The sequence below is a fragment of the Centroberyx affinis genome, unplaced genomic scaffold (assembly GCF_046629955.1).
Source record: "Centroberyx affinis isolate AG114_WGS23_722 - 3 ecotype Tasmania unplaced genomic scaffold, CSIRO-AGI_Caff_v1 ptg001823l_1, whole genome shotgun sequence".
NCBI classification, from domain to species: Eukaryota; Metazoa; Chordata; class Actinopteri; order Beryciformes; family Berycidae; genus Centroberyx; species Centroberyx affinis.
The window spans coordinates 50,850-72,628 of NW_027280206.1; the positions used below are offsets into that span (position 1 = coordinate 50,850).

The 21,779-nt window shown below is 44.1% G+C and overlaps 2 protein-coding genes across 2 annotated transcripts; one reads left to right on the top strand and one right to left on the bottom strand.

Moving 5' to 3' along the window:
• Positions 1–495: 495 nt before the first annotated feature.
• Positions 496–10,642, bottom strand: melk (maternal embryonic leucine zipper kinase). The gene is made up of 18 exons (XM_071529651.1): positions 10,552–10,642; positions 10,180–10,292; positions 9,897–9,982; positions 9,582–9,698; positions 9,316–9,459; positions 9,004–9,072; positions 8,537–8,629; positions 8,170–8,268; positions 7,380–7,448; positions 6,348–6,446; positions 5,906–5,992; positions 5,557–5,691; positions 5,200–5,373; positions 4,700–4,985; positions 2,829–2,922; positions 2,180–2,336; positions 1,965–2,068; positions 496–1,374 (listed from the first exon to the last, which is right to left on the bottom strand). Exons 2-18 carry the CDS (start codon positions 10,256–10,258, stop codon positions 1,197–1,199), a joined length of 2,070 nt encoding a protein of 689 aa, XP_071385752.1. The 5' UTR covers positions 10,259–10,292; positions 10,552–10,642; the 3' UTR covers positions 496–1,196.
• A 2,481-nt stretch (positions 10,643–13,123) lies between these two features.
• Positions 13,124–21,757, top strand: adamtsl7 (ADAMTS-like 7). The gene is made up of 12 exons (XM_071529644.1): positions 13,124–13,366; positions 16,040–16,169; positions 16,257–16,432; positions 16,651–16,759; positions 17,352–17,540; positions 17,946–18,075; positions 18,803–19,025; positions 19,225–19,398; positions 19,527–19,700; positions 19,867–20,046; positions 20,762–20,906; positions 21,603–21,757. The coding sequence occupies exons 1-12, from the start codon at positions 13,124–13,126 to the stop codon at positions 21,755–21,757; spliced, it is 2,028 nt and encodes a 675-aa protein (XP_071385745.1).
• Positions 21,758–21,779: the final 22 nt, after the last annotated feature.

The following is a 21,779-nucleotide window of genomic DNA, read 5'->3' on the forward strand; positions in this document are numbered from 1 at the left end:
GAGGTGATGAAACATTGTAGACATTTGACACCTTTCTCCACTCATTTTACTGGTGGTAAATTTTAACTCAAAGCAATGCTGTTACTGTTGGCTAACCTTAACTATCACTATCAATCTCTGAACTAAAAATGATGGAAATGGGAGCATATAAGGAGTACAGTACAAGACAGAATGGATGGATGGGTGAGGAGTGTAAAAGATTGTTATAGGACTGCTCCAAACTGCTGAATAAAAAAAAATAAAAAAAAGAGATGATGATTTGAAGATTTGATGTCAAGGAAGCGCCTCAATCTTATATGCTCAGAATACTCAGAATGAACTCAGGCACTTTCCATTCACCAGAAACCATTTATTTTGTTCCTTTTACACTGTCAATAGAAATCTTACGCAGGCATACTCACAGACAGACAGACAGACAGACAATTAAAACAGAATAGCACCAACAGATGAGAATTAAAAAGGACACACTTCATAGACAAACATGTAAAAGGGCATGATAGAAGAATTGTAAACACATGTACATAAAAAAAAACAATGACAGTAAATTAGTAATGCTCTGCTTCTTTATAATGTTATTCAATAAAACTCAATACCTACGGGGAAGAATAGTAAGAAATGGAAATATGGTAATAAGCAGCTAGAAGGTAGAAATACTGTTGTTATATTTCTCACACACACACACAGCTAACCAATTCATCCCAGGAGGACTGAGAGAGATCCTGTTCAACATAATGATAATGGAAAGGGAAGTAAAAAGCAACAAATATTCCATGTAAAATCAGATGTATCATACAGGGTCCAGACATGCAATGCAAATACATTTAATACAACATGTATTTTCAGGGATTCTAGGCTGGCCTAAGGACAATTTTAAATACTGGCATTGCAACATGCAGCTAAGAATCTGGGGCACGGCAGCTGAACCTGGATCTGTGCTTTTAGTGTTAATGAAGATGAACATTTCTTCCTGGAGATGAACCAGGAAGTCTAGTGATGAAGAGTGAGTGACTCAGTCACTAACGTGCGGAGACTCTCCAGCACTATCCTATGTCTGAGACTCCACACATCAATCGCTAATCAATCGTCCGTCATCCTTGGACGCAGGACGGGGTGCGACGTCGCAGACAGGAAAAAGCCCGTCCAGACTCTGGAGATAAAGTGACACCGTTATCACCGAAGTGCTGAGCCCGTGTCGCTTAGATACTGGAGGTGGAGAGGATGTCTTCCACCAGGTGCTTGTAGACCCAGGCGTCTCCCTTCAGCCTCTGGCGGCGGACCCCCACCACCTCCGGCCTCTGCAGCAGACACACCTCCAGCTCAAATGCCATGGTCACCTTGCCGAAATCCCCCTGGGTGCGGCACTTCAGGGTGTACCTGGGCACAGGGTGGAGAAACGAAAACATTAGGATGTGTTGGAATATTAATGTGACACACAAGACGAGAGGTAGCATAACATGTTACGATACAGTATGTGAAGCACATTTTAAAAACGCAGAAACGGAGGTGTGGGAGCGGTAGGATTTGAGTAATATACGCTACCAGTCAAAAGTTTGGACACACGCATTTTTCTTTATTTTTTCCAATTGTCACATTTTAGAATAATAATAAAGACATCAAAACTATGAAATAACACAAATGGAATTATGCAGTGACCAAAAAAGTGTTAAATAAAACTATCTTATATTTTAGATTCTTTAAAGTAGCCGCCCTTTGCCTTGATGGAAAGAAATTCACTCATAGGCATCAACTTCACTATTTATATTTGTCTAAGAAGCAAATTTCAAGCATTTAAGCATAAGCTTTAAGATAATGAAATAAATGAAAAACACAGTACATTAAATCAGATGTGTCCAAACATTTGACTGTTAGTGTAGATCACGCACCAAAATGAAATAAACATCACAGAGAAGAGAAATGTGGAGTTTAGCAGGAAACACAATGAGGATGATGATGCGTCTTCTTACCCTTTCTGTGTGAAGTCGACGTGTTTCTCCGGCAAGATGGAGAGGATCTGGTTAAGGACCTGATCTGGGTTGGTCTGACTAGTCAGAGTCACGTTGTACTGGGCCTGGAGGAAGACACAGATACTCATCAGGAATGGTACGATGTGTGTTTGTAACAAAATGCATTTTTTTGAAAGTGTGTTTATGTCAATTTTGCTCAGTTTCCCTGCGCACACCTTGATCTTGCGTGGACCGTCCCGCAGGCCTCGTCTCTTGCTTGGGGTGAGCATGGTGATGACCTTGTCCAGGCCTCTCTCCAGAGAACCGAACATCTTCCCTCCTCTCTTCTTCTGCCCGCTGTCTCCTGTGCCGGCCATGTCCAGAGACCGAGACCTGCGGACCGACCAGAGTCTCACATTCAAACACTTTGAATTGGATTTGATCAAACTGCTCTCCCCTCTCCCTCCTACTACTCCAGCTGCCTTCCCAGTTTCAAGACACGGAAAACAAAAACAGTAACTCTCCACTCTCATGTCCTACACCATCTCTTTCTTTCTCTTTAGGCATTTAGCTGATGCTCTGGTCCAGACTGACTTACTGTGACTGAAGTTCGAGGCTGTTGATGGACACACACTGGCTTTCTGGAATAAAACCTATGACCTTTGAGTTATGGGTCAGTCTGTCTGGCCGTCAGTGTTGACCCCATTCTCCTGCTCACATACTCCTTTTTCTTCTCACTTCACTCCCCTCCTCTTCTTACTCCCTTTCCATCTCCTCAGCCCCTTCCATCTTCCTCCATACATTCTTTTTATCTCTCCTTGCCTTGATCTATTTTTCAATCCCTCCATCCATCCTGCCATGGCCGCACCCCTCCAGGCCACTTACCTTCTCTCAGGACTGAAGGTCAGTATCTCGATATTTCCAGGATCCTTGTTCTCTGCTCTCTTCCGGCTTTGCTCTTTAGAGCCACTGCCTCCACCTGCAACACACACACACACAAACACAAGAATACACACCATATTTGGTTCACAAAGGCTAAATTCAGACATGACACATCACTGATAAAATCATGTTTGTTCATGTTTAAATGTGAAAATGATGGGTATAGGCACGGTCCTTTGCTTGTATGCATGGAACTGGCTGGCTTTGACAATGGAGTCATGGACACAAAGGCTTTGGTGTACACAAAGACAAGTGGTCTCTCACACTCCCACACACACACACACACACAAAAAGAGCCAGGCTTTAGTGGCGAGAGAACACATGTCACTACAGCCCACGTGGGACAGCGAGCAGAGGAAAGAGACAGCTACACCTGTCACAGCACACGCCTAGGGACAGACACACACAAACACACACACAGAGCCCATGGTGTGTGTGTGGACAAGGATGTCAGAGGCGGCATGTCTGCACTGTAGCTTGGAGAACAGAAGGCTGTAAAGAGAGCAGGACCAAGCTTGATTCCAAGGGTTTAACACCAACTAGGTCAGACGAATTGTATTAGCCAGTTTACTGCTGGGTTTATACTGGAAACTAATGAGGCTGGACATGTGGTCAGAGAATTCACATTGACAAATAATTAAGACTTGAACGATTCTCCATTCATATTAGTGTCCTTCATTTATAGATAAGTGAATAGAATTAGCTTCCTGATAATAACCTCACCTTTGAGTTGACAGTGATAAGTGTGTGTGTATGTGTGTATGTGTGTGTGTGTGTGTGTGTGTGTGTGTGTGTGCTTTCAAAGGCGTAATGACAGCTAAATCAGAGAAATATGAGTGGCTTTGGGATAAAAACAGGCCCAATAAATGAGTTTATTACCAGAAGACAATTTACTTGCAAATGTGTGGCATGTGGATGTGGCACTTATGATTATGAGAGCAGAGAGAGCGAGAGAGAGCGAAGAGAGAGAGAGGGAGCTGGAGAGGGGCAGTTGGCTGATGCAAATAATCAAATAGATGGAGAGTGTACTTCCAGCCCTTGTTTGGAACAAATATCAATTAAAAGCCAATTACAATCAATTACAAGTAGGGTTGCAAAGGGGTGGAAAATTTCCGGTAAATTTCCGGAAAGTTTCCGGTAAATTTCCATGGGAAGTTAAGCTGGGGAATTTTGGAAATATTCCAAATTGGAAACTTTCCATGGGAATTATGGGAATTTATGGGAATTAATGGGAATTAACTGGGAATTGAGGGTAATTTAATGGAAAGGTATCATATCCAAGCATAAATATTTGTTTTGTTATAAGCAGACATCCATCCAAAATAATACAATTAAAACAGATTTATTTGTAAGTAGAACTTTATCAAGTGTTAAATATTTTATTGAACAATCAATTCTTTCATTGAAGAACAAAAACATGAATGTTGAGTTGCATGTAGGGGGCGTGGTCTCAATAGCCCTGCAGTAAGCAGTGTGCTATGTGCATGTGATTGAGGAATAGCATAGATATTCAACTGTACTTGCATGATATCTGGTTGTTTTAGTCAGGATTATGCTAAAATATATTTTCCCCAACTATATTTAAGTTCCCTATTAACAGCATACCTTCAATTTAGTAAATTCCTGGTTTATTCCCGTTTATTCCCATAAATTCCCGTTAATTCCCATAAATTCCCGTTAATTCCCATGGAAAGTTTCCAACTTTGAAAATTCCCGGAATTTTGCAACACTAATTACAAGATAGTCATATATGATGAACTATTCAAACTTTTCTATATTTCCTCTCTGCTATTTGTCGAGCAATATTTTCTTACCTTTCGGTGTAACTGCATTGGTTTTGGTGCCACTGACATTTTGAGTGGGGGTGGTCAACACATTCTTGGCGGGCCGTGCATTCTTCTTATTGGTTACAGGAGTTCGGGGAGGAGGCAACGCGAATATCTCAACATCTTTCTCGGGCACAGCAATATTCTCCTTGTTCTCACTGGTTCGCTCCTGCTCTCTGTCCCGCCTCTCCTGCCGGCGGTGTGGTGTTACTCGCTCCCTCTCCAGGTTTGGGCTGTGACCCCACCTTTTCTCCACTGATGGAGATGCCAGTCTCTTTAGGAAGACAGAGATGGGATGAAGGTGAGAGATGATGATGAGTGCATTACCCTGGCTTTTATTCATTCTCTGGCCCCTATCCCGCACCGCTACATGCCTAAACCAAATGTCCTTAAACTCATCTCCAATTCTCACTCTGACTCTTCCCTTACTCTGAATCTGCTCCTGTAAGGGACAGCGAAAACATAAATCTGTCACAAATTCCACAGACCGTGTTTTTGTTGTTGTTGGGGTTTGCGGCTCCGTCCGGCTGACCTCTGACGCCCTGGGGCGAACGATGTGAGAGTGAAACCCAGGGATAGTCGTCGATGTAGTCTGAGCAAAACTCCATGGAACCCAGAACCACGCCGTCCTCATCCTCACTGAAGTGAAGGGCTTGCTTAGGCTAGAAGAAGAGAGTGGGAATAGGAAGATCTCCAACATGTAAGTTCAACCATTTCTTGGCAGCAGAGGCCACAGAATTAAAATTACAGTGGGAGGGTATAAATAAGCAAAGTACAAGGAACACACAAACATCCAGCTGTGACCCAGATAGAGAGCAGAGCATTGTGGGAGTTGTTGTCCCCACCTGTAGTCCCTGGTGCAGTGGGGAGCACGAAGAGGCATCGCAGACCGGTGGTTCAGGCCGCAGGCGGACAGGCTTGCCTCTCTGCTTCTTAGACAGCAGCAGCAGGTAGGTCACTGTGGTCTGGTCGTATCGCCACTGTGGAAGTTAAAAGGTATGAGATTATATACCAAATAAAACTACGTAAAATATTACATTCATACATACAAGTCATAAAACAGGAGGACGTTGCGATGCCACTACAAACACAACAGAACCAATCTATATCAGCAACATAAGATCATCATCAACAAACATGAGACATACAGCGACACATAGCAATGCTACAATTCAAATGCATGCACACACACACCTCCTTGACCAGCTGGGTGGTGCTCTCTCTGGAGCGCTTCATGTTGACAGCCATCTCAGTGATGCAGTCCTCATCTATATGGCCCAGCTGCAACAAAGACAGAGTCAACTTACACAAAATCCAAGACAGAAACGACTTTTCTCAATTTGTATGTGTGAGCAATACGAGTATGAATCTCAGGAAAAAAAAGAATGGTCATATTAAGGCTTATGAAATTGTTTCAGGGAAGTTACTTGTGCGGTGACTGGAGCAAATTAAGGAAACCGCACAAAATGAATTCAGTCTCCACAGTTCAATTTTCCATCTTGAAATTAAGACAGACACAGTGAAGTAACGTACAATAAGTTTGCATACTGCTTTAACAAGGTTAACAGATGGGAGGGTTCTTGTGGTTGTGCATGTCTATATGCATACACATGTGTCTATAACTGTGTGTGTGTACCGGCTGCTTGCTGTGCCACTCCACTGGGCTGCTGTAGTCTTTCATCACCCAGGGATGGTCCAGCAGCTGTCTAACTGTAAGACGACGCTTGGGCTCCACCTATGGGACACACACGGAAACTACAACTCAATATGCAGAGCAAAGCCAACAAACTATATTTAACAATATTTACACACTGTACAAAAAAACAAATAATGTTCCAGTCAAGTAAAATGTTCTAAACCTTTATTGTACATTAAAATGTAATCTCTCTCTCTGTTATAGTGAGTCCATATGACAGATAGACAGGGCCCATCTGACTTCTACTCAATTTTGACTTGTGGGATAAATTTTCTGTAAAAATCTATGGCTGATGAGGGTAAGACATAGGGTAAGCAGAAAGAGTAACAGTGGTATGGAGCCCGGGAGTGGCCATTGGGAGACAAAAAAAGTTATATAGAGTCTACAATTTACTATAATGTGCGCACGTTTTAGTCCATTCATGCGCACGAGATACAATTCTTTCCCTCAATTTTGTTAAACTGTGCAATTTAGGAAAAAATACAACTTAAAAGGTACCTTTTAGGTATTGCAGATAGGCCTAGTAAGGATTTGGTATGTTAATATACATTGTCTGTTTACACTGAATAGACATATCCCCCAAATATTGCAACATATTTAACCACTTAACCTTCAGGCCATGTAAACACAATCAGGTGGCTGCAACACACCCAGGACAGCGCCACATTTAAACATAATCACCAATATGTGCACTGACTCTTTATAAGCTTGTGAAGAGCGCTATTATATACCGAGAGCACGATATCACTTCAAGGGCACACTTTGGCAATTTGTGCGCACGTAAAGAGGAAATCGAGGGAACGAATTGTATCTTGCGCGCACAAAAAAATAAAACGAGAGCGTGAATTGCATATCGAGTGCACGTTACAGTAAATCGTGGCCACGACATAAATTATTTTTCTCCCGATGGGCTCCGTACAGTGGAGAGTGGACTGTGGGGAAAAAAAGAGTAAAACTGAATGACTGATGTACCTGCATCATCTGGTTGAGGAGGAGGACACTACCTGGAGAAAGCCAGCGGGGGTTGTCAAATTTACCTCTCTGAAAAGACAACACATATACACACACACACATATACACACACAATAAAACAGTAATACACACAAGCATAAAGAGACAGATTTAGAGACAGACAGACACCAGGGTTTTCCTTTTTTTACACTGGCTTAATAGGTAATATTCTCTTTGGAGTGCGTTTGATCGTAAGACTGCAAGAGCACAAAATAACCATAAGGAACAGACATGAGACAATTATGAGCCATTTAGAAACACCATGAAATAAATTGCTGCAACGATTAATCGATTAGTTGTCAACTATTAAATGAATCGCCAACTATTTTGATAATCAATTCACCGGTTTGAGTAATTTTTTTAAGAAAAATAAGTCAAAATTCTCTGATTCCAGCTTCTTAAATGTGAATATTTTCTGGTTTCTTTACTCCTCTATGACAGTAAACTGAATATCTTTGGGTTGTGGACAAAACAAGACGTTTGAGGACGTCATCTTGGGCTTTGGGAAACACTGATCGGCATTTTTCACCATTTTCTGACGTTTTATAGACCAAACAACTAATCGATGAATCAACAATGAAAATAATCGTTACTTGCAGCCCTATTATAAATACATTTAATTTATTCAGGAGCCAGATTAAAAAAACAAAACACTTTGCATCTAAGTGATTTGGAGGAAAAAAACGCTTATGTTGGCCTCCAGAGACTTTAATATGCAGGGAAAATGCTGCAAACACAGCATTGCTCTTACCGTAATCTTTCTGTAGAGGACCATGCAGTTGTCGTCATCGAAGGGCAGGTATCCACAGAGCAGAGCAAACAGCAGCACTCCCATACTCCACACATCGGCCTGGAGGTTACACGACAGAGCATCAGCATCATACAGTAATATTTCTCCTGCTGCTTGTACATATTTTAAGTGTTAGATGCAGTGCGGACACACACATACCAGGGATGTGATCAGGACAATGAATCGTAATTAAAATCAAATGGGAGTTGTGCATTTTTAAAAAGAAAAATCATGACACCACACTCTTGAGAGATTTGAAAATTGTAAATGCTGTACAGTTTCAAATGTACAGAGTGCATTTAGGTATGCATCCACAGCGCTCTCTCACCTCTGAGCCAATGTATGTTTTTCCCTGGATGAGTTCAGGAGCGGCGTAGGCGGGGCTCCCGCAACACGTCATCAGCTCATAGCCCAGACCTCCCTAGGAGAGAGGTAACCACGTGATTCGCAGAACACACAAAATACATGCATATACCACACTTATATACTCAATACAGTATGTATGTATATACGTGCTCATATTCAAGTATCTGCCCCTGTCTCTCATCCCCTCTGTGATCACAGACAACAGTTTTGCAGGAAAGGGAGAAACAAAGAATCCAGGCTGTGATTGGTGGGAGGAGGAACGCAGGGGGGAAAGATGTTTTAAATAGAAATTAATTGGAGTGAACTGAAATCCTGCAGAAAAGAACATTATTAGCATCACTGCGGGATGTAGACACATGACTGAGGCTAACGGCTTACAAGTCCAACACACTCACACATAATACACACACAACAAGACAGAGAATGTACCTTAGGTTTGGCACACAAGCCAAAGTCTATGAGCTTCAAGTTCTGGTCCTCGTCTATCAACAGGTTTTCCTAAAGGCCAGAGAGACAAACAACATCAGAACACACACTAGACTCAAAGGTAAACAACGACACAGACAGGTAGACAAACAGAGAAATAACCTTGTAATAATGCATGTATGATGTATGATAGCATCACTCTCTCTCTCTCACGTAGAGAAATTGAATCCTGTCACTCTTCTCGCTCTCTTCCTTTCTCTGTCTCTCTCTATCTCCCATCTCTCACTCACACATGCAAGTGGTGGATGTTTTTACCGGCTTGAGGTCCCTGTGTGCGTAACCCTGGCTGTGGACGTAGGCCAGCGCAGAGACGATCTGCCTGAAAAACATCCTGGTCTCCTCCTCTGACAGGCGGTCCTTCGCTATGATATAGTCAAACAACTCCCCACCAGGACAGTACTGAGAGAGGGGGGAGAAAAGTGATAGGGAGGGAGAGAAAGAGAAACAAACTGAACGTGATATTATCATATTCACACAGGCGTGCTCTCTGTGTGTGTGTGTGTGTGTGTGTGTGTTTTTACCTCCAGCACCATGTAGATCTTCGTGGAGGTCTCTATGACCTGGTATAGACGACAGACGTGCTGATGGCTCAGGTTCTTCATGGCCTCTATCTCCACTTTCACCCGAGGCAGGTCGTCCTGGAGCAGGGGAACAGAGAGATGACGGAGAGAAGAGAGGCAAAGGAAGTTATTTATGATGGCATGATTTTTATATGAGTTTTGGATATATTTGGGTTCCTTGGGAGTATATGAAGATTTAGGCATCCCTGTTCAAATACAAAGATTTATAAGAGGTGCCACAGTCTGAATAGGCAGAGGGATCTCTTGGCGACTCACCCCTAAATCCTTCTTGTCCATGATTTTAATGGCAACCTTCTCTCCCGTCAGGATGTGCCGCCCCAGCTTGACTTTAGCAAAACCTCCTGAAAAAGTAAGGAGGCGCAAGCCACGCATGAGATCTTCTTATTCGGGCCTCAGCGGGCCCAGTAATGTGTGGCGGTGCCATTCTCACTGTTCCTCACTCCAATCTCACTGTTCTCACTGTAGAAATGGCACTGACAGTGTATGTTTTTCCCTCACAGTTTATCTTTGTGTAAAGTAAAGACAGCTTGAATGTTACCTGAGCCAATAGTCTCGTAGACCTCATAATACTTGTGGAGCTCGTCGGCTCCACGGGCGTCCGTCCTTTCTACTGGCATCCTCCTTACTTCAACCACACGATGAAAAACTTCCCTGCGGAGAGAAAAACGTCTTTTTGCAGCAAAATGGCACCCAATTCGCTAAAATACGAAACATAAAGCTCCGTGTTCCACACAAACAGCAGTTTATCATTCGCTAACACCGGCAGGCTAACGTCACGTACTGGAAAATGGTTAACGTTAGTTCGTCACATAAATTGGTCAGCAACAGTCGTTAACTCCACCAAGTAGAGTAAAATAAACTTTTAGCTACAACGAATTGAATGAGACACGTTCCAATACTGGGAACATACCTTGAAATATGTTGGAGTCAGAGGGTAAAGTGCTAAGACGTGTTAAAAAAAACATATGCCACTTCAAACAGACCTCCGGCAGAGATGTTTTGTTACAGAAGTTTGAATTTCCCACTTCGACGTTGACGGTATTTCCTGCTTCCGGTTGTGCGTCATGCATCTCCCTCTGTTGCTGAGCAGCGGTACTGCAGCATATAATATAATATAATATAATATAATATAATATAATATAATATAATATAATATAATATAATATAATATAATATAATATAATATAATATAATATAATATAATATAATGTTTTAAGAGTAGGTATGAATTCTTATATACATTAATAAAAGTCACTGTATTATTAAATATTTTATGTTAAATTAAATATCCTGATTCTAGATGGAGCTATTATTTACAGACTATTACATGTTGAAGTTAAAAATGCCTAAAATTATACAGCTTTGTTTCTCATTATTATTATCTCATTACTACTTTTGAAACATAGTGCAGATTAGATTGTAGAACCATATTAGGCCTATATATGGTTGTTATTATTACTATTAGTAGTAGTAGTTGTAGTAGTAGTAGTATTTGTATTATAACTATATTGCATATGGTTCACTGAAAGGTGTTGGTTAGTGGCAAGATTTACCTGCAAATATTCTTTCATGACCTAAGGGATGACAAGCATCCCGTCTGTTGACATTTGAAAACTGCTCTCCTTGACCCTGTAGGTATGTGGTTGCAGTAACTGACCAGAGTGGTGTGTTTATGGTGTCAGAAGATGTGTGTGTGTCTTCACCTGCACAAAGCCCCCGGTCTGTAATTAGGAAAAAAGGTGAGAGGTGAGCACAGAGACCACTGAGTGTGTGTTAACACGGCCCTGTCTACCTGTCAATCACCTGACCATGTAATCACTGTATGCCATGACTCTCACTGTCACAGTTGTTCTGGTGTGCTGTAAATGCCACAGCAACATCTCTCATACCCTCCCTCCCTTTCTCTCTCATCAATTAGCAGCAGTATATTGGCATTTCTCTCTTTCTTGGTCGCTGTCCTGCATCATCAAGTGACTACACCTGCTAAACTTGAGAGTATCCTCTAAATAGCTAGACATCTGGGTTTTAAAATGCAGACGTCCCGATCATGCACTGAAACCCTAGAACTCAGTGAAAACACTACATCCTGAAGCCGAGCAGGTTAGCCAACACGGACAGGCAGCTGCAGAGGAATCTTAGTGATTGATTGATCGGTGGTTCGCCTGTGTTTCACATGGTCGTTAGGGAAGGACCCGGTCGTTAGGGAAGTAACCGGTGGTTAGGGGATGTCCAGGTGTCATCGGGACGGCAGAACCCCTCATTTGGTTTCTGGGGCAGCTGGCCAGGACGGGACAGAGGGACATCAAACAACCCGCAGCTGGAGGAAGGGAGAAGGGGAAGGACGGGGAGGAGAGGAGAGGGAGAGGAGAAGAGGAGGAACATGGAGAAGAGAGGAAAACAAAGAGGAAAGCAGCAGGAGGTTAGGGGATGTTAGCAATCTTTTCTGTCCATGTTCTTCTCACTTTCCAGCAGCTGCTGAGCCCTCTCATGCTCGTGTTGTTCATTCTCTCTTTCGCCATTTTCTTCTCCTTCCTTTCTTTGTCTGCTTTTTCCATGTGGTCAGTCATAACACACACACACATACACTGATGTCAATTACTGACATGACAGAGAAATACTGGCTAAAGCATGTTTTAAATAGCCACATATGGTTGATCCTCAGGAAAGCAGTGGATAAAATAAAGACTCCTTTGGGCTTAAATAAGATTCCATCTGTAAGGGCTTTTTGATTCCCAAATCTGCATGAGATCACAATTTAACTTTTACAACATATTTTCAACATATTGTAACACCATGTTTAACATATTGTAAGCCAATGGGTGTTCACCCTCTCCATCCTAACTTTTTCAGATGATTAAAAAAGTAAAACTGGTTGTAATGTTTTCAAAAGTAAGTTCTGTTACAGTCGGTGCGTTTAACTGGCCACACAGGCCTTCCAAAACATGGCCTGCCTGTGTTAGTGTGAGGGTTTGCCAGCTAGTTTCATGTATACTAGATCCAGTACTGAATCATAGTCTGACATACTCAAAGTCTGTAGCTAAATGACTACAGTGTAGTTGAGGGTGTCACTGGAGCAAAAGGTACAAAACATGATAATCAAATCATGTGTATAAAACATTATAAACATTTATGTGCTTGTGTGTGTGTGTGTGTGTGTGTGTGTGTGTGTGTGTGCTGCTGTGCGACTTCCACCCAGTCTCAGGGCTTCACAGTATGTGTGCATAATCAGACATGGCAGCTATTAAGCTGTCACAGTGGAAAAACAGACGTTCCAGTCCTACAACGCTCCTCTTGGACAGAATTCCCAGTATTCCCAAACAGACTTGCGGAGGCTCCCAGAATGCCTGTGTCATCGCTGTGTGACTCTCAGAGATTCACTGCAGGGGACCGGCGTCTTAGACTTGGCTGTGTGCCAGAGAGAGAGGGGGGGGGACAAGTATGTGTGTATGGTATGTGTGTTTAGTGTGTGTGAGTGCGCTAGCATGCGGCTTGTGTTGGAGGACTTCAGTGCCTTCCTGCGCTGTGAATCAGCAGCATTGTGTCTGGGGTTCAGGGGGCGCAGAGCCAAACACGCACCCGGAGACAGACACACGGAGGGGACAGACAGGCGAGCAGACAGGCAGAGAAAGGCTGCGCTGGCGTCGGCTCCCTTCGCGGCCTTAGGAAGCTTCACGGAGCTTCGCAGGATCACAGGCCGCTCGTCTCTCGCACATGTTGCTTTCACAGTCAGCCAATCGATTCACCGTATATGGCGGCTGTCGTTCCTGCGACCTCATGGCACTTTATCCGCACACATGTGACCCCTGTATCGGTCTACAACACACGCACACACACACACACACACACACAGAAAGAGAGATTCTTAGAGAAGTCATGAAATTCTCAGTCCCAGCAATTTCACACCAGTAAAGCTGCAAACAGCTGCACCGTCTATCAACGAACACATATTTGGTTAGATTTGCAAAGAATTGTTTCTGGGACCCCATTACACTCCATACACATAATAGGTAGGGAAGAAATACACTGTGCTTCATCACTCCATCAGTGTCTTCACTGCACACCAACACACAAAAGTCACAATCTACAGTGGAAATAGGTTTTGAGATTTACACCTCTCATCTCTCCTCACTCCCCCAACAAGAAACAGTGGAAAGTTATAGAGCCAGCTATGCTACATTGTGTGTTTATGGGGCTAAAACAGACCTCTGCCCAGAACTAAAACATTCAGGCAGGGGAATATATTGCATCCATGTGTGTTTAAACTTCTCCAAATCATTTCTGTCCATACAAATATTACCATTACCTCTCTAGATGAAGCCTGGGGAGCGTGTTTAGTGTGGGGGTTTGACTCCTGGCCAGTGGACTTGCAGTCACTTCTGAATCAATCTGATTGTTCCCCAATATGATATGGTGGTGAACTGAGTCATTATGAAATGGGCATCCTATGGACGTGAATCACTGGCCACGGTCCAGACGCATGTGTTGACATGCTATCAGAGAGAGAGAGAGGGAGGGAGAGAGAGAGAGAGAGAGAGAGAGAGAAAGACAAGGATGTTTGAGGAAAGTCATTGGTAATGAGAGAATATGAGAGAAAGAACATTAGTATGGAGAAGAAAGGAGGGCAGTGGAGAGAAAGAGAATATACTCCTCTCATACATGATGTGATGCGATATTACATCTTTTTATTCCTCCATCTTTGTTTCTCCATCAACTCAGTGTTATTGTGGCATTTCCAGAAATAATTTCACATCTCATATATACATTGCTTATTTCATCTGCATCACTTTGTATCACAATATTCACACCCTCCTTCATTTTCTCCATCAGGAATGAAATGATAAAGGAATCGAAAATTAGTGACAAAGAGGACTTGTGAAGTGAAAGAAAGAGCGAGAAGAGGGCTGTAGAAGTCAGAGAAAGATCAAGAGGGATGTGTGTCCAAAGCTCCACCATCATGCATTCAGATTCAGGCAGAGTGATATTGGTTTTGGATGAGCTTTAGGATACACTACAGGAGGCTGTCCTCATGCCACACATAGACACACACACACACAGACACACACACACACACACAAACACACACACACAGACACACACATCATGAGCTGCCACAACATTCACACTGAGGTGTGAAACGGGTGTGCCCTTCGCTTTGGGACAATTTTTAAAAATGTGTCTCCGATTCTCAGACACTTTCTCCCAGCATGTGTTCTCCTGACATCCCTCCCAAACATTCCCTCTTTTCCTCCCACCCCTCCATCCAACCCCACCTCACACAAACACACACTCCCCGTCAGGCATGCACACACACACACACACACACACATCCCCTCCTCTGTCAGTGTGTGTGTGTGTCAGAGCGTCCTCCTCCCTCAGTCTCTACATGGCTGGGTTGTGGCAGCAGCTCTGCTCTCTGTGGCAGGGTCCAGCTCTAGCGCTCCTGCAGCTCACCCTGCCTCTCTGTCTGCTCCACCCGCCCTCGGGTGCTCTTCCCTGGGATACTGAAGCCAGACCACCCCTTGTGGAGGTAAGACGTCCACATCATCATAAAACAAAAGAAAAGTACAGACTGCTAATATTACTTTTTATATTTAGCCACATGCAAATGTCTTGTAGTTTAGCAGCATGTACAAATGTTCAGAGTTAAGTTAATGTGTCATAAAAATGATGTGATGTGGTAGTTTCAGTGTACTTTAAAATATCATAGTAATATATTAATGATTGGCTGACAGTTGTTGGCTTTGCATAAAAGACATGCTTTGCTGAGTTAAACTCTCATGTCTTGATTAATGAAAGAAATCTCTGTACTTAACATAGCACTTAACTTAAGCTTTATTTATTTGTTTTGCTCCTATGTGAATGAAGGCAGAGTGTAGTGAAACTCCTTTGTCATAATCTGGCAAGGGGGCATTACTGCACACCACAGGCCACCGGCTTGTTTTAGATTAGCTCTGTCTTTCTCCTCAAGCTAACTAATCGCTAACAGATCACATGGAGCTATATCAGATTGTCAATAAAGCATCAAAGGAAACGAACCAGAGCAGCCCATTAAGAAGACGAGACATGAAAAGAGCAGAGGAGGTGAACTCATTTGCAAAATGGAGATCTGTGAAGAGGAGGAGCAGAGGAGGGAGACCAGAGAGGTCCTCAACTCAAACCAACTGTTGGACTGCTCTGACTGAGCTGTGGGCTTTCCTGAAAAGAGAGAAGTGAGATAGTTGGAGAAGAGGATGTGATCCAGCAGAATTTATGATTACACTGTTGAAACAGATGACTGTGATGGTGAAATCATGGTACTGACTGAGTCACGAGAGTGTGGGCATGTACATGTCGGTGCAGATATAGTATCTACCTGTGGCATTGCATGCACATAAATGTGTATATGTGTGTGTTGGCAGGGTTATGAGGTGGTGAAGGGGAATTTCTCTCAGCTTTTCCTCAGCGTGGGCTACCATAAGATAGCAGAGATCCCCGCAGGAGCTCGCAACATCACCATACAGGAGACCATAAAGAGCAGAAACTACCTGGGTACACACACACACACACACACAAATACATTCTGAGCAGTCATACATTTGCAGCAGTTTGATGGATGGACATGGGATTTCCCTCTAGCTCTACGGACCCAAAGTGGCGTCTCCATCGTCAATGGCAACTGGGTGATTGACAGGCCGGGGATCTTCTCTGCTGTGGGAACACAGCTGACGTACCGACGACCCAATGAAATCCGCTCTCGTAGTGGAGAGTCTATCACTGCACCCGGGCCGCTAACAGAGGACCTGCATGTTTACGTGAGATGCAAACTGACAGGCACACACACACACACACACACACACACACACGCAACCCATGCGACTTTTCCTTGTCTCTTGTTCAAACACACAAATGCATACACAAACAATACCAGTCCATGTCATGATATTACCATTATAATTACGTATTTCTGCTCTCTTTCTCTCTCTCTCCCTTTCTCTCACTCTCTTTCTCTCTTTCTCTCTCTCTCCTACAGTTGATCTACCAGCAGCCAGGTCCCAGTGTGCACTATGAGTACAGCATGTCTTCACAAAACACACACCCGAGTCCTGAGCCAGATACACCCTCTGATATACTGTCCCTGGGTCAGTGCACACACAAAGAAACACACACACACATAGACACACACACACTTAAAATGGTATGAGCGAGTGACCCAGTCGACCACAGTGTCATTTTTTTTTCATACTAAATATCCTGCTCTGCCCCTAGGGAGCATAACACATAACAGATGACTCTCTCTCCCTGTATGTGCATGTGCGTGTGTGTGTGTGTGTGTGTGTGTGTGTTCAGTTCAGATCTCAGTGTAGGGTCATAGTAACCCAATACATATCCCTCTTAAAAAATGTCCTTTTGAAAATTTGATTATGATTGAGATATCATTCGATACAAGCAGGTCAGCCAAGCATTGTTCTGGCAGCGCTCTTACCACACACTGAGACGATAATCTGTCACTTGGGCCAGATTTCATTTCATTACCTAATATTTAACCTTCATTAGAAAGATTGCTTGATTTGTGTCTATCGAAGTGGATAAATCATGATATAAAGTTGAGAGATCTCATGAACAAACTCAAAAACCAAAACAAAATGCGTATGCTTTCCTTCCATCCCTCTCTTTTTTAAACCTGCCTCTCTCCTTTTTGCCCCGCCCCCCAAACCTCGCACCTCTTCCTAGTTGAGACAGTAGGTCCAGCCCACACAGGTAAGGATCTGCACCATGGTGACATCACTAGCAATGACATCATCAGGGAGAAGCCCCACCCCAACCAGGTTCCCGCTGACCCCGAGGTGACCTCTGACCCCCGGCCCGCCTACAGCTGGGCCCAGACTGGACACGCAGAGTGCAGCGCCACCTGCGGCTCTGGTGAGGAAACACACATAAACAATAAGGACACAGTATGACAATATCACAGACTGACAGACACACACAAATGCACTAGCTGTTACACACAGAGCAGAGCTTACTGGCAATCAAAAAAAAACAAAACACAGACAGGTAAGTAGATGGGAATATTGATGTTAGATACACCGTGACAATACTGTAAAGTTCAGTAATAAATACTACATCTAATATTTGGACCTCCTACTAGAACTACAGATTAGTATGACACAAAATAGAATTTAGTTTCTGTCAAAATGGTTATGGTACACATACAATCATACATGCAGACAAATACACTCACATGCTCACTGATGTCTTCTTCCTGTGTGTGTGTGTGTGTGTGTGTGTGTGTGTGTGTGTGTGTGTGTGTGTGTGCGCGCTTGCCAGGTAGGCGCCAGGTGCTCTGGGGGTGCGTGGAGACGGTTTCCCTGACCACTGTTCCTGTTGACCTCTGTGACCCCACCCTCCAACCCACAAACCAGGAAGAGGACTGCAACACCCAGCCCTGCCCTGCAGAGTGAGCCACACACACACACACACACACACACATAAAAAGTCCCACACAAATTATTTAACAACTACTCACACCAATAAGATAAGAAAAGCCTGTCGTCACATGTGTATCTGAACATACACACATGCACTTACATTGTATTAGTTCCACATGGAACTGTGACTCGCAGGGTGAAGCGTTCATCACTCACACACATTCCAGCAATAAGCTAGTCACCAGTCACAGTCAATCACACTGACACACTTTGGTGTGGGTTTGGTTTTCATGTCTCGTGGTAAATGCCGCAGCGTGGAGCTTACCGTCGCCAAGATGTGATGCGGTGTCAGAGCATTTATGTTTGGTTGTGAGTCTGTCAGATATTTGGCCTGCAGTGTGATTGATACAATGATCGGCTGTTAGTCTGAAATGTCTCTATGTCCCTGTGGGGAATGGCTCTAGGTGGAATGCGTCAGTAACAGACAGAGATGATTGCAAAACTGAAACTTCAGTAGTAACAGAAGAAGCAGAAACATCTGCAACTACTACAGCACAAATGGGCCGCTTTCACTTGTTCCATTTTACACCCCATTTGATGTAAACTAAATGCTTAATAATGGCCCTTTCACTCTCTGCTTGGTGTGAAAGTTCATTGCTTCATGTAAACACATCTGCAACGCAATGACGAGCTGTGAGCCATTTGTTATCATTATCACCTCTGACCTTCTCGCTGCCGTCTGTGATTGGCTGACAGCTGGGACCTGGGGGAGTGGTCAGAATGCAGCAGGAGGTGTGGGCCGGGCACCCAGCACCGCCAGGTCATCTGCCGCCAGGTCACCCGCATCCACGGCAACGGGACGGAGACAGTGGTTACCGTGGCGCAGGAGCTGTGCGGGCTGTCTGATAGACCAGTAACCAAGTCCTCCTGTCAGCTGAAGATTTGTAGCCAGTGGCAGATACGTTCTGAGTGGAGCCCGGTGAGAAAACACACACACACACATACACACACACCCTAGTAATAGTAGTGTACTGCCCTACTAAGACTAATAGACCTGCAGTTTGAGTGTGTATTATTCCCTGTTCATAGACTATTGTTCACCATGTCCATGCCATATTATTTTATCAATTAGATTTTTCAGTAGTCTCTCTCTCTCTCCCGCCCTCTCTCTCCCCCAGTGTTCGGTGCCATGTGGGGTGGGGCAGCGCAGCAGGGAGGTGGTGTGTGTGAGCGACCAGGGGGACGTGGAGGAGGATGAGGAGTGTAACATGGGCCTGAAGCCAGACACACTGCAGAACTGTGACATGGGAGCCTGTGCGCGCAGCTGGTTCACCTCCCTCTGGAGCCAACAGGTACGACGGAAACTGTGTGTGTGTGTGTGTAGGAGGAGGATGCAACACAACAGAAAACAAAGTGAAATCTTGCTGAATTCTTAGAATGCAATGCCACTGATTACGTGTGTGTGTGTGACATTCCTCAGTGTTCCGCAGAGTGTGGTAAAGGCAATCGAACCCGGACGGCAATGTGTCTGATGGATCATGTGACCGATCTCCCATTGGACAGCTGCGAAGGGGAACGCCCACCTGAAATGACATCATGTGACTCAGGACCGTGCCACAAACGCCTGGAGTGGTATACAGGACCTTGGGGACAGGTAATTAACACACACACGCACACACACACACACACACAAACATACATACACTCATTACCTGCACAGATGCACAAGTATGCACACACCCCATGAAAACAGTGTCCATTTGAAACAACACCTCACATCTGTCTGCGTGTGTGTGTGTGTGTGTCTGCATGCAACAAAGTGTTCTGCAGAGTGTGGGAATGGCACGCAGACCCGGAGCGTGGCTTGTCTTCTCCAGGACGACGGTCGCGTGGAGGTTGCGGACCAGTCAAAATGTTCCCACCTGCCTCAGCCAATCACGTCTCAGCCCTGCCAGCTGAAGCTGTGTGGCATCCAGTGGTATGTCACAGACTGGAGCGCAGTAAGTGACACAAACTCTGTCTCTCTCTCTCATACAAACAGTATCACCACAGACCTAAGTCGATGGCAGTAGAGTACAGTAGAGTGCATACATCCGTCAACACTATGCAGTTGTCAATATATGCCAGTTCCAAGTTGGATTTTCACCAAAAGTTAATACTTTCTTCCATGCCACATTACCAACTTGTATCTGAAATGGGACATCTTCCTTGCCCCATTACCAAACTAAGTTCCATGCAAATCCATTCAGAACTTTTGGAGTTATCCTGCTAACAGACAAACAGGATGAACGGGATGAAAACATAGTCCTCATCCAACTCCGTTGGCAGAGGTAATAACCCATTCTCCTGCTCTCTGACACTTAAAGAAGCCACAGGCATTAACATCAAATGCATCACTTGTTATTCACAGGAGCATTTTACTCATCTTGACCATAATGGACTAGGGGCATAGAGATGATGGCCTCCTGGTTTGGCAAACCAGTGCAAACAGTCCATTGTGTATTTTCATGTAACATTTATGGCATTATACTAGTATTTTAGGTGAAGTTTGGAAGTGTAGTGTGGGACGAGCTGTGGGGACTAAGTGGCATCCAAACAAGACTTTTTTGTGCAGCCGGTCCTCAGATCACATCATGTACACACAATTGTGAACATGTGTGACTGAACTGAACCCGTCTCCATCTCTGCCTCTCCTGACTCTCTCTGTCCCTTCAGTGTTCACGCTCCTGCAACAGTGGCTACCGCGTGCGTGAGGTGCGTTGCCTTACCGACAACATTATCCCAAGTGACCACTGTGACCCCAGTTTGACCCCGGAGAGTCGAGAGGAATGCAACACTCAGCCCTGCGTAGCCGAGATCGGTAAGTCCACCAAGCTGTGTTGTGTTGCGCACTGAGCACTTGAACTTGAGCTTTGGACTTGATCACCTTAAGGTGGCACTTTATTGATCCCCGTCGGGAAATTAGGTATTAGACAATAGGTACACATCTTTTCAGCATTACCCTAAATTTGTACCCAATTATCTGATTGGCTGACAATAGGCCTACATGTAGACTTAGGTGAGTGTCGCTGCCTGGGAGCAGGGATGTTGCTTCTTACACTGTTAAAATGTTTGTATTTTAACATGCTCTGTTAAAATACAACAGCTTTGACATCCAAAATTGCTTGTTCATTTTTGGTATACTTAAACACAAATCTGTTTCAGAAACCACCAGTATGAAATCCAAAACTCACCACGTCACCATTATAACCAGTAAACTAACTTTTAATATGACACGTGATTTTTTAAAATTTGTTCTAGCATGGATAAATTAATAACTCAAACTGGTTACTTGGACTCGAGTACTGAGGACTTTAGACTCGACTCAGACATATCTTTGGTGACTTGGACTCGGGCTTGAGCACTGAGGACTTGGGAATCGACTTGGGACTGGAGGTTTGGTGACTTCACTACAACACTGCCACCAAGACATGTGACCAGTCTGCTGGCTCCAAACAGTGGAGTGTAGTGAATTAAACTGAATCAAAAACTGAATTTGCCCTCCCCCCCTCCTCAGATCCATCATGCAGGGACCAGTACCACAACTGTATGGTGGTGGTGCAAGCCCGGCTCTGCATTTACCCTTACTACAGAACCGCCTGCTGCGCCTCCTGCTCCCGTGTGACGAAAACGTACCCCAACACAATCCAAAAGAACCACATCCGCAGGTGATGCTGCCGCGGCGAGGGCGAGT

What these genes read in the sequence shown, in the direction of transcription:
- melk (XM_071529651.1), bottom strand. Translation starts at nt 10,258, where the DNA reads ATGCCAGTAGAAAGGACGGACGCCCGTGGAGCCGACGAGCTCCACAAG. An exon ending in CTACGAGACTATTGGCTCAG is followed by an intron (nt 9,983 to 10,179) that starts GTAACATTCAAG and finishes TTACTTTTTCAG; the next exon opens with GAGGTTTTGCTAAAGTCAAG. An exon ending in AGATCTACATGGTGCTGGAG is followed by an intron (nt 9,460 to 9,581) that starts GTAAAAACACAC and finishes CCCCTCTCTCAG; the next exon opens with TACTGTCCTGGTGGGGAGTT.
- adamtsl7 (XM_071529644.1), top strand. Translation starts at nt 13,124, where the DNA reads ATGCGGCTTGTGTTGGAGGACTTCAGTGCCTTCCTGCGCTGTGAATCA. An exon ending in AAAGAGCAGAAACTACCTGG is followed by an intron (nt 16,170 to 16,256) that starts GTACACACACAC and finishes ATTTCCCTCTAG; the next exon opens with CTCTACGGACCCAAAGTGGC. An exon ending in CAGCGCCACCTGCGGCTCTG is followed by an intron (nt 17,541 to 17,945) that starts GTGAGGAAACAC and finishes CGCGCTTGCCAG; the next exon opens with GTAGGCGCCAGGTGCTCTGG.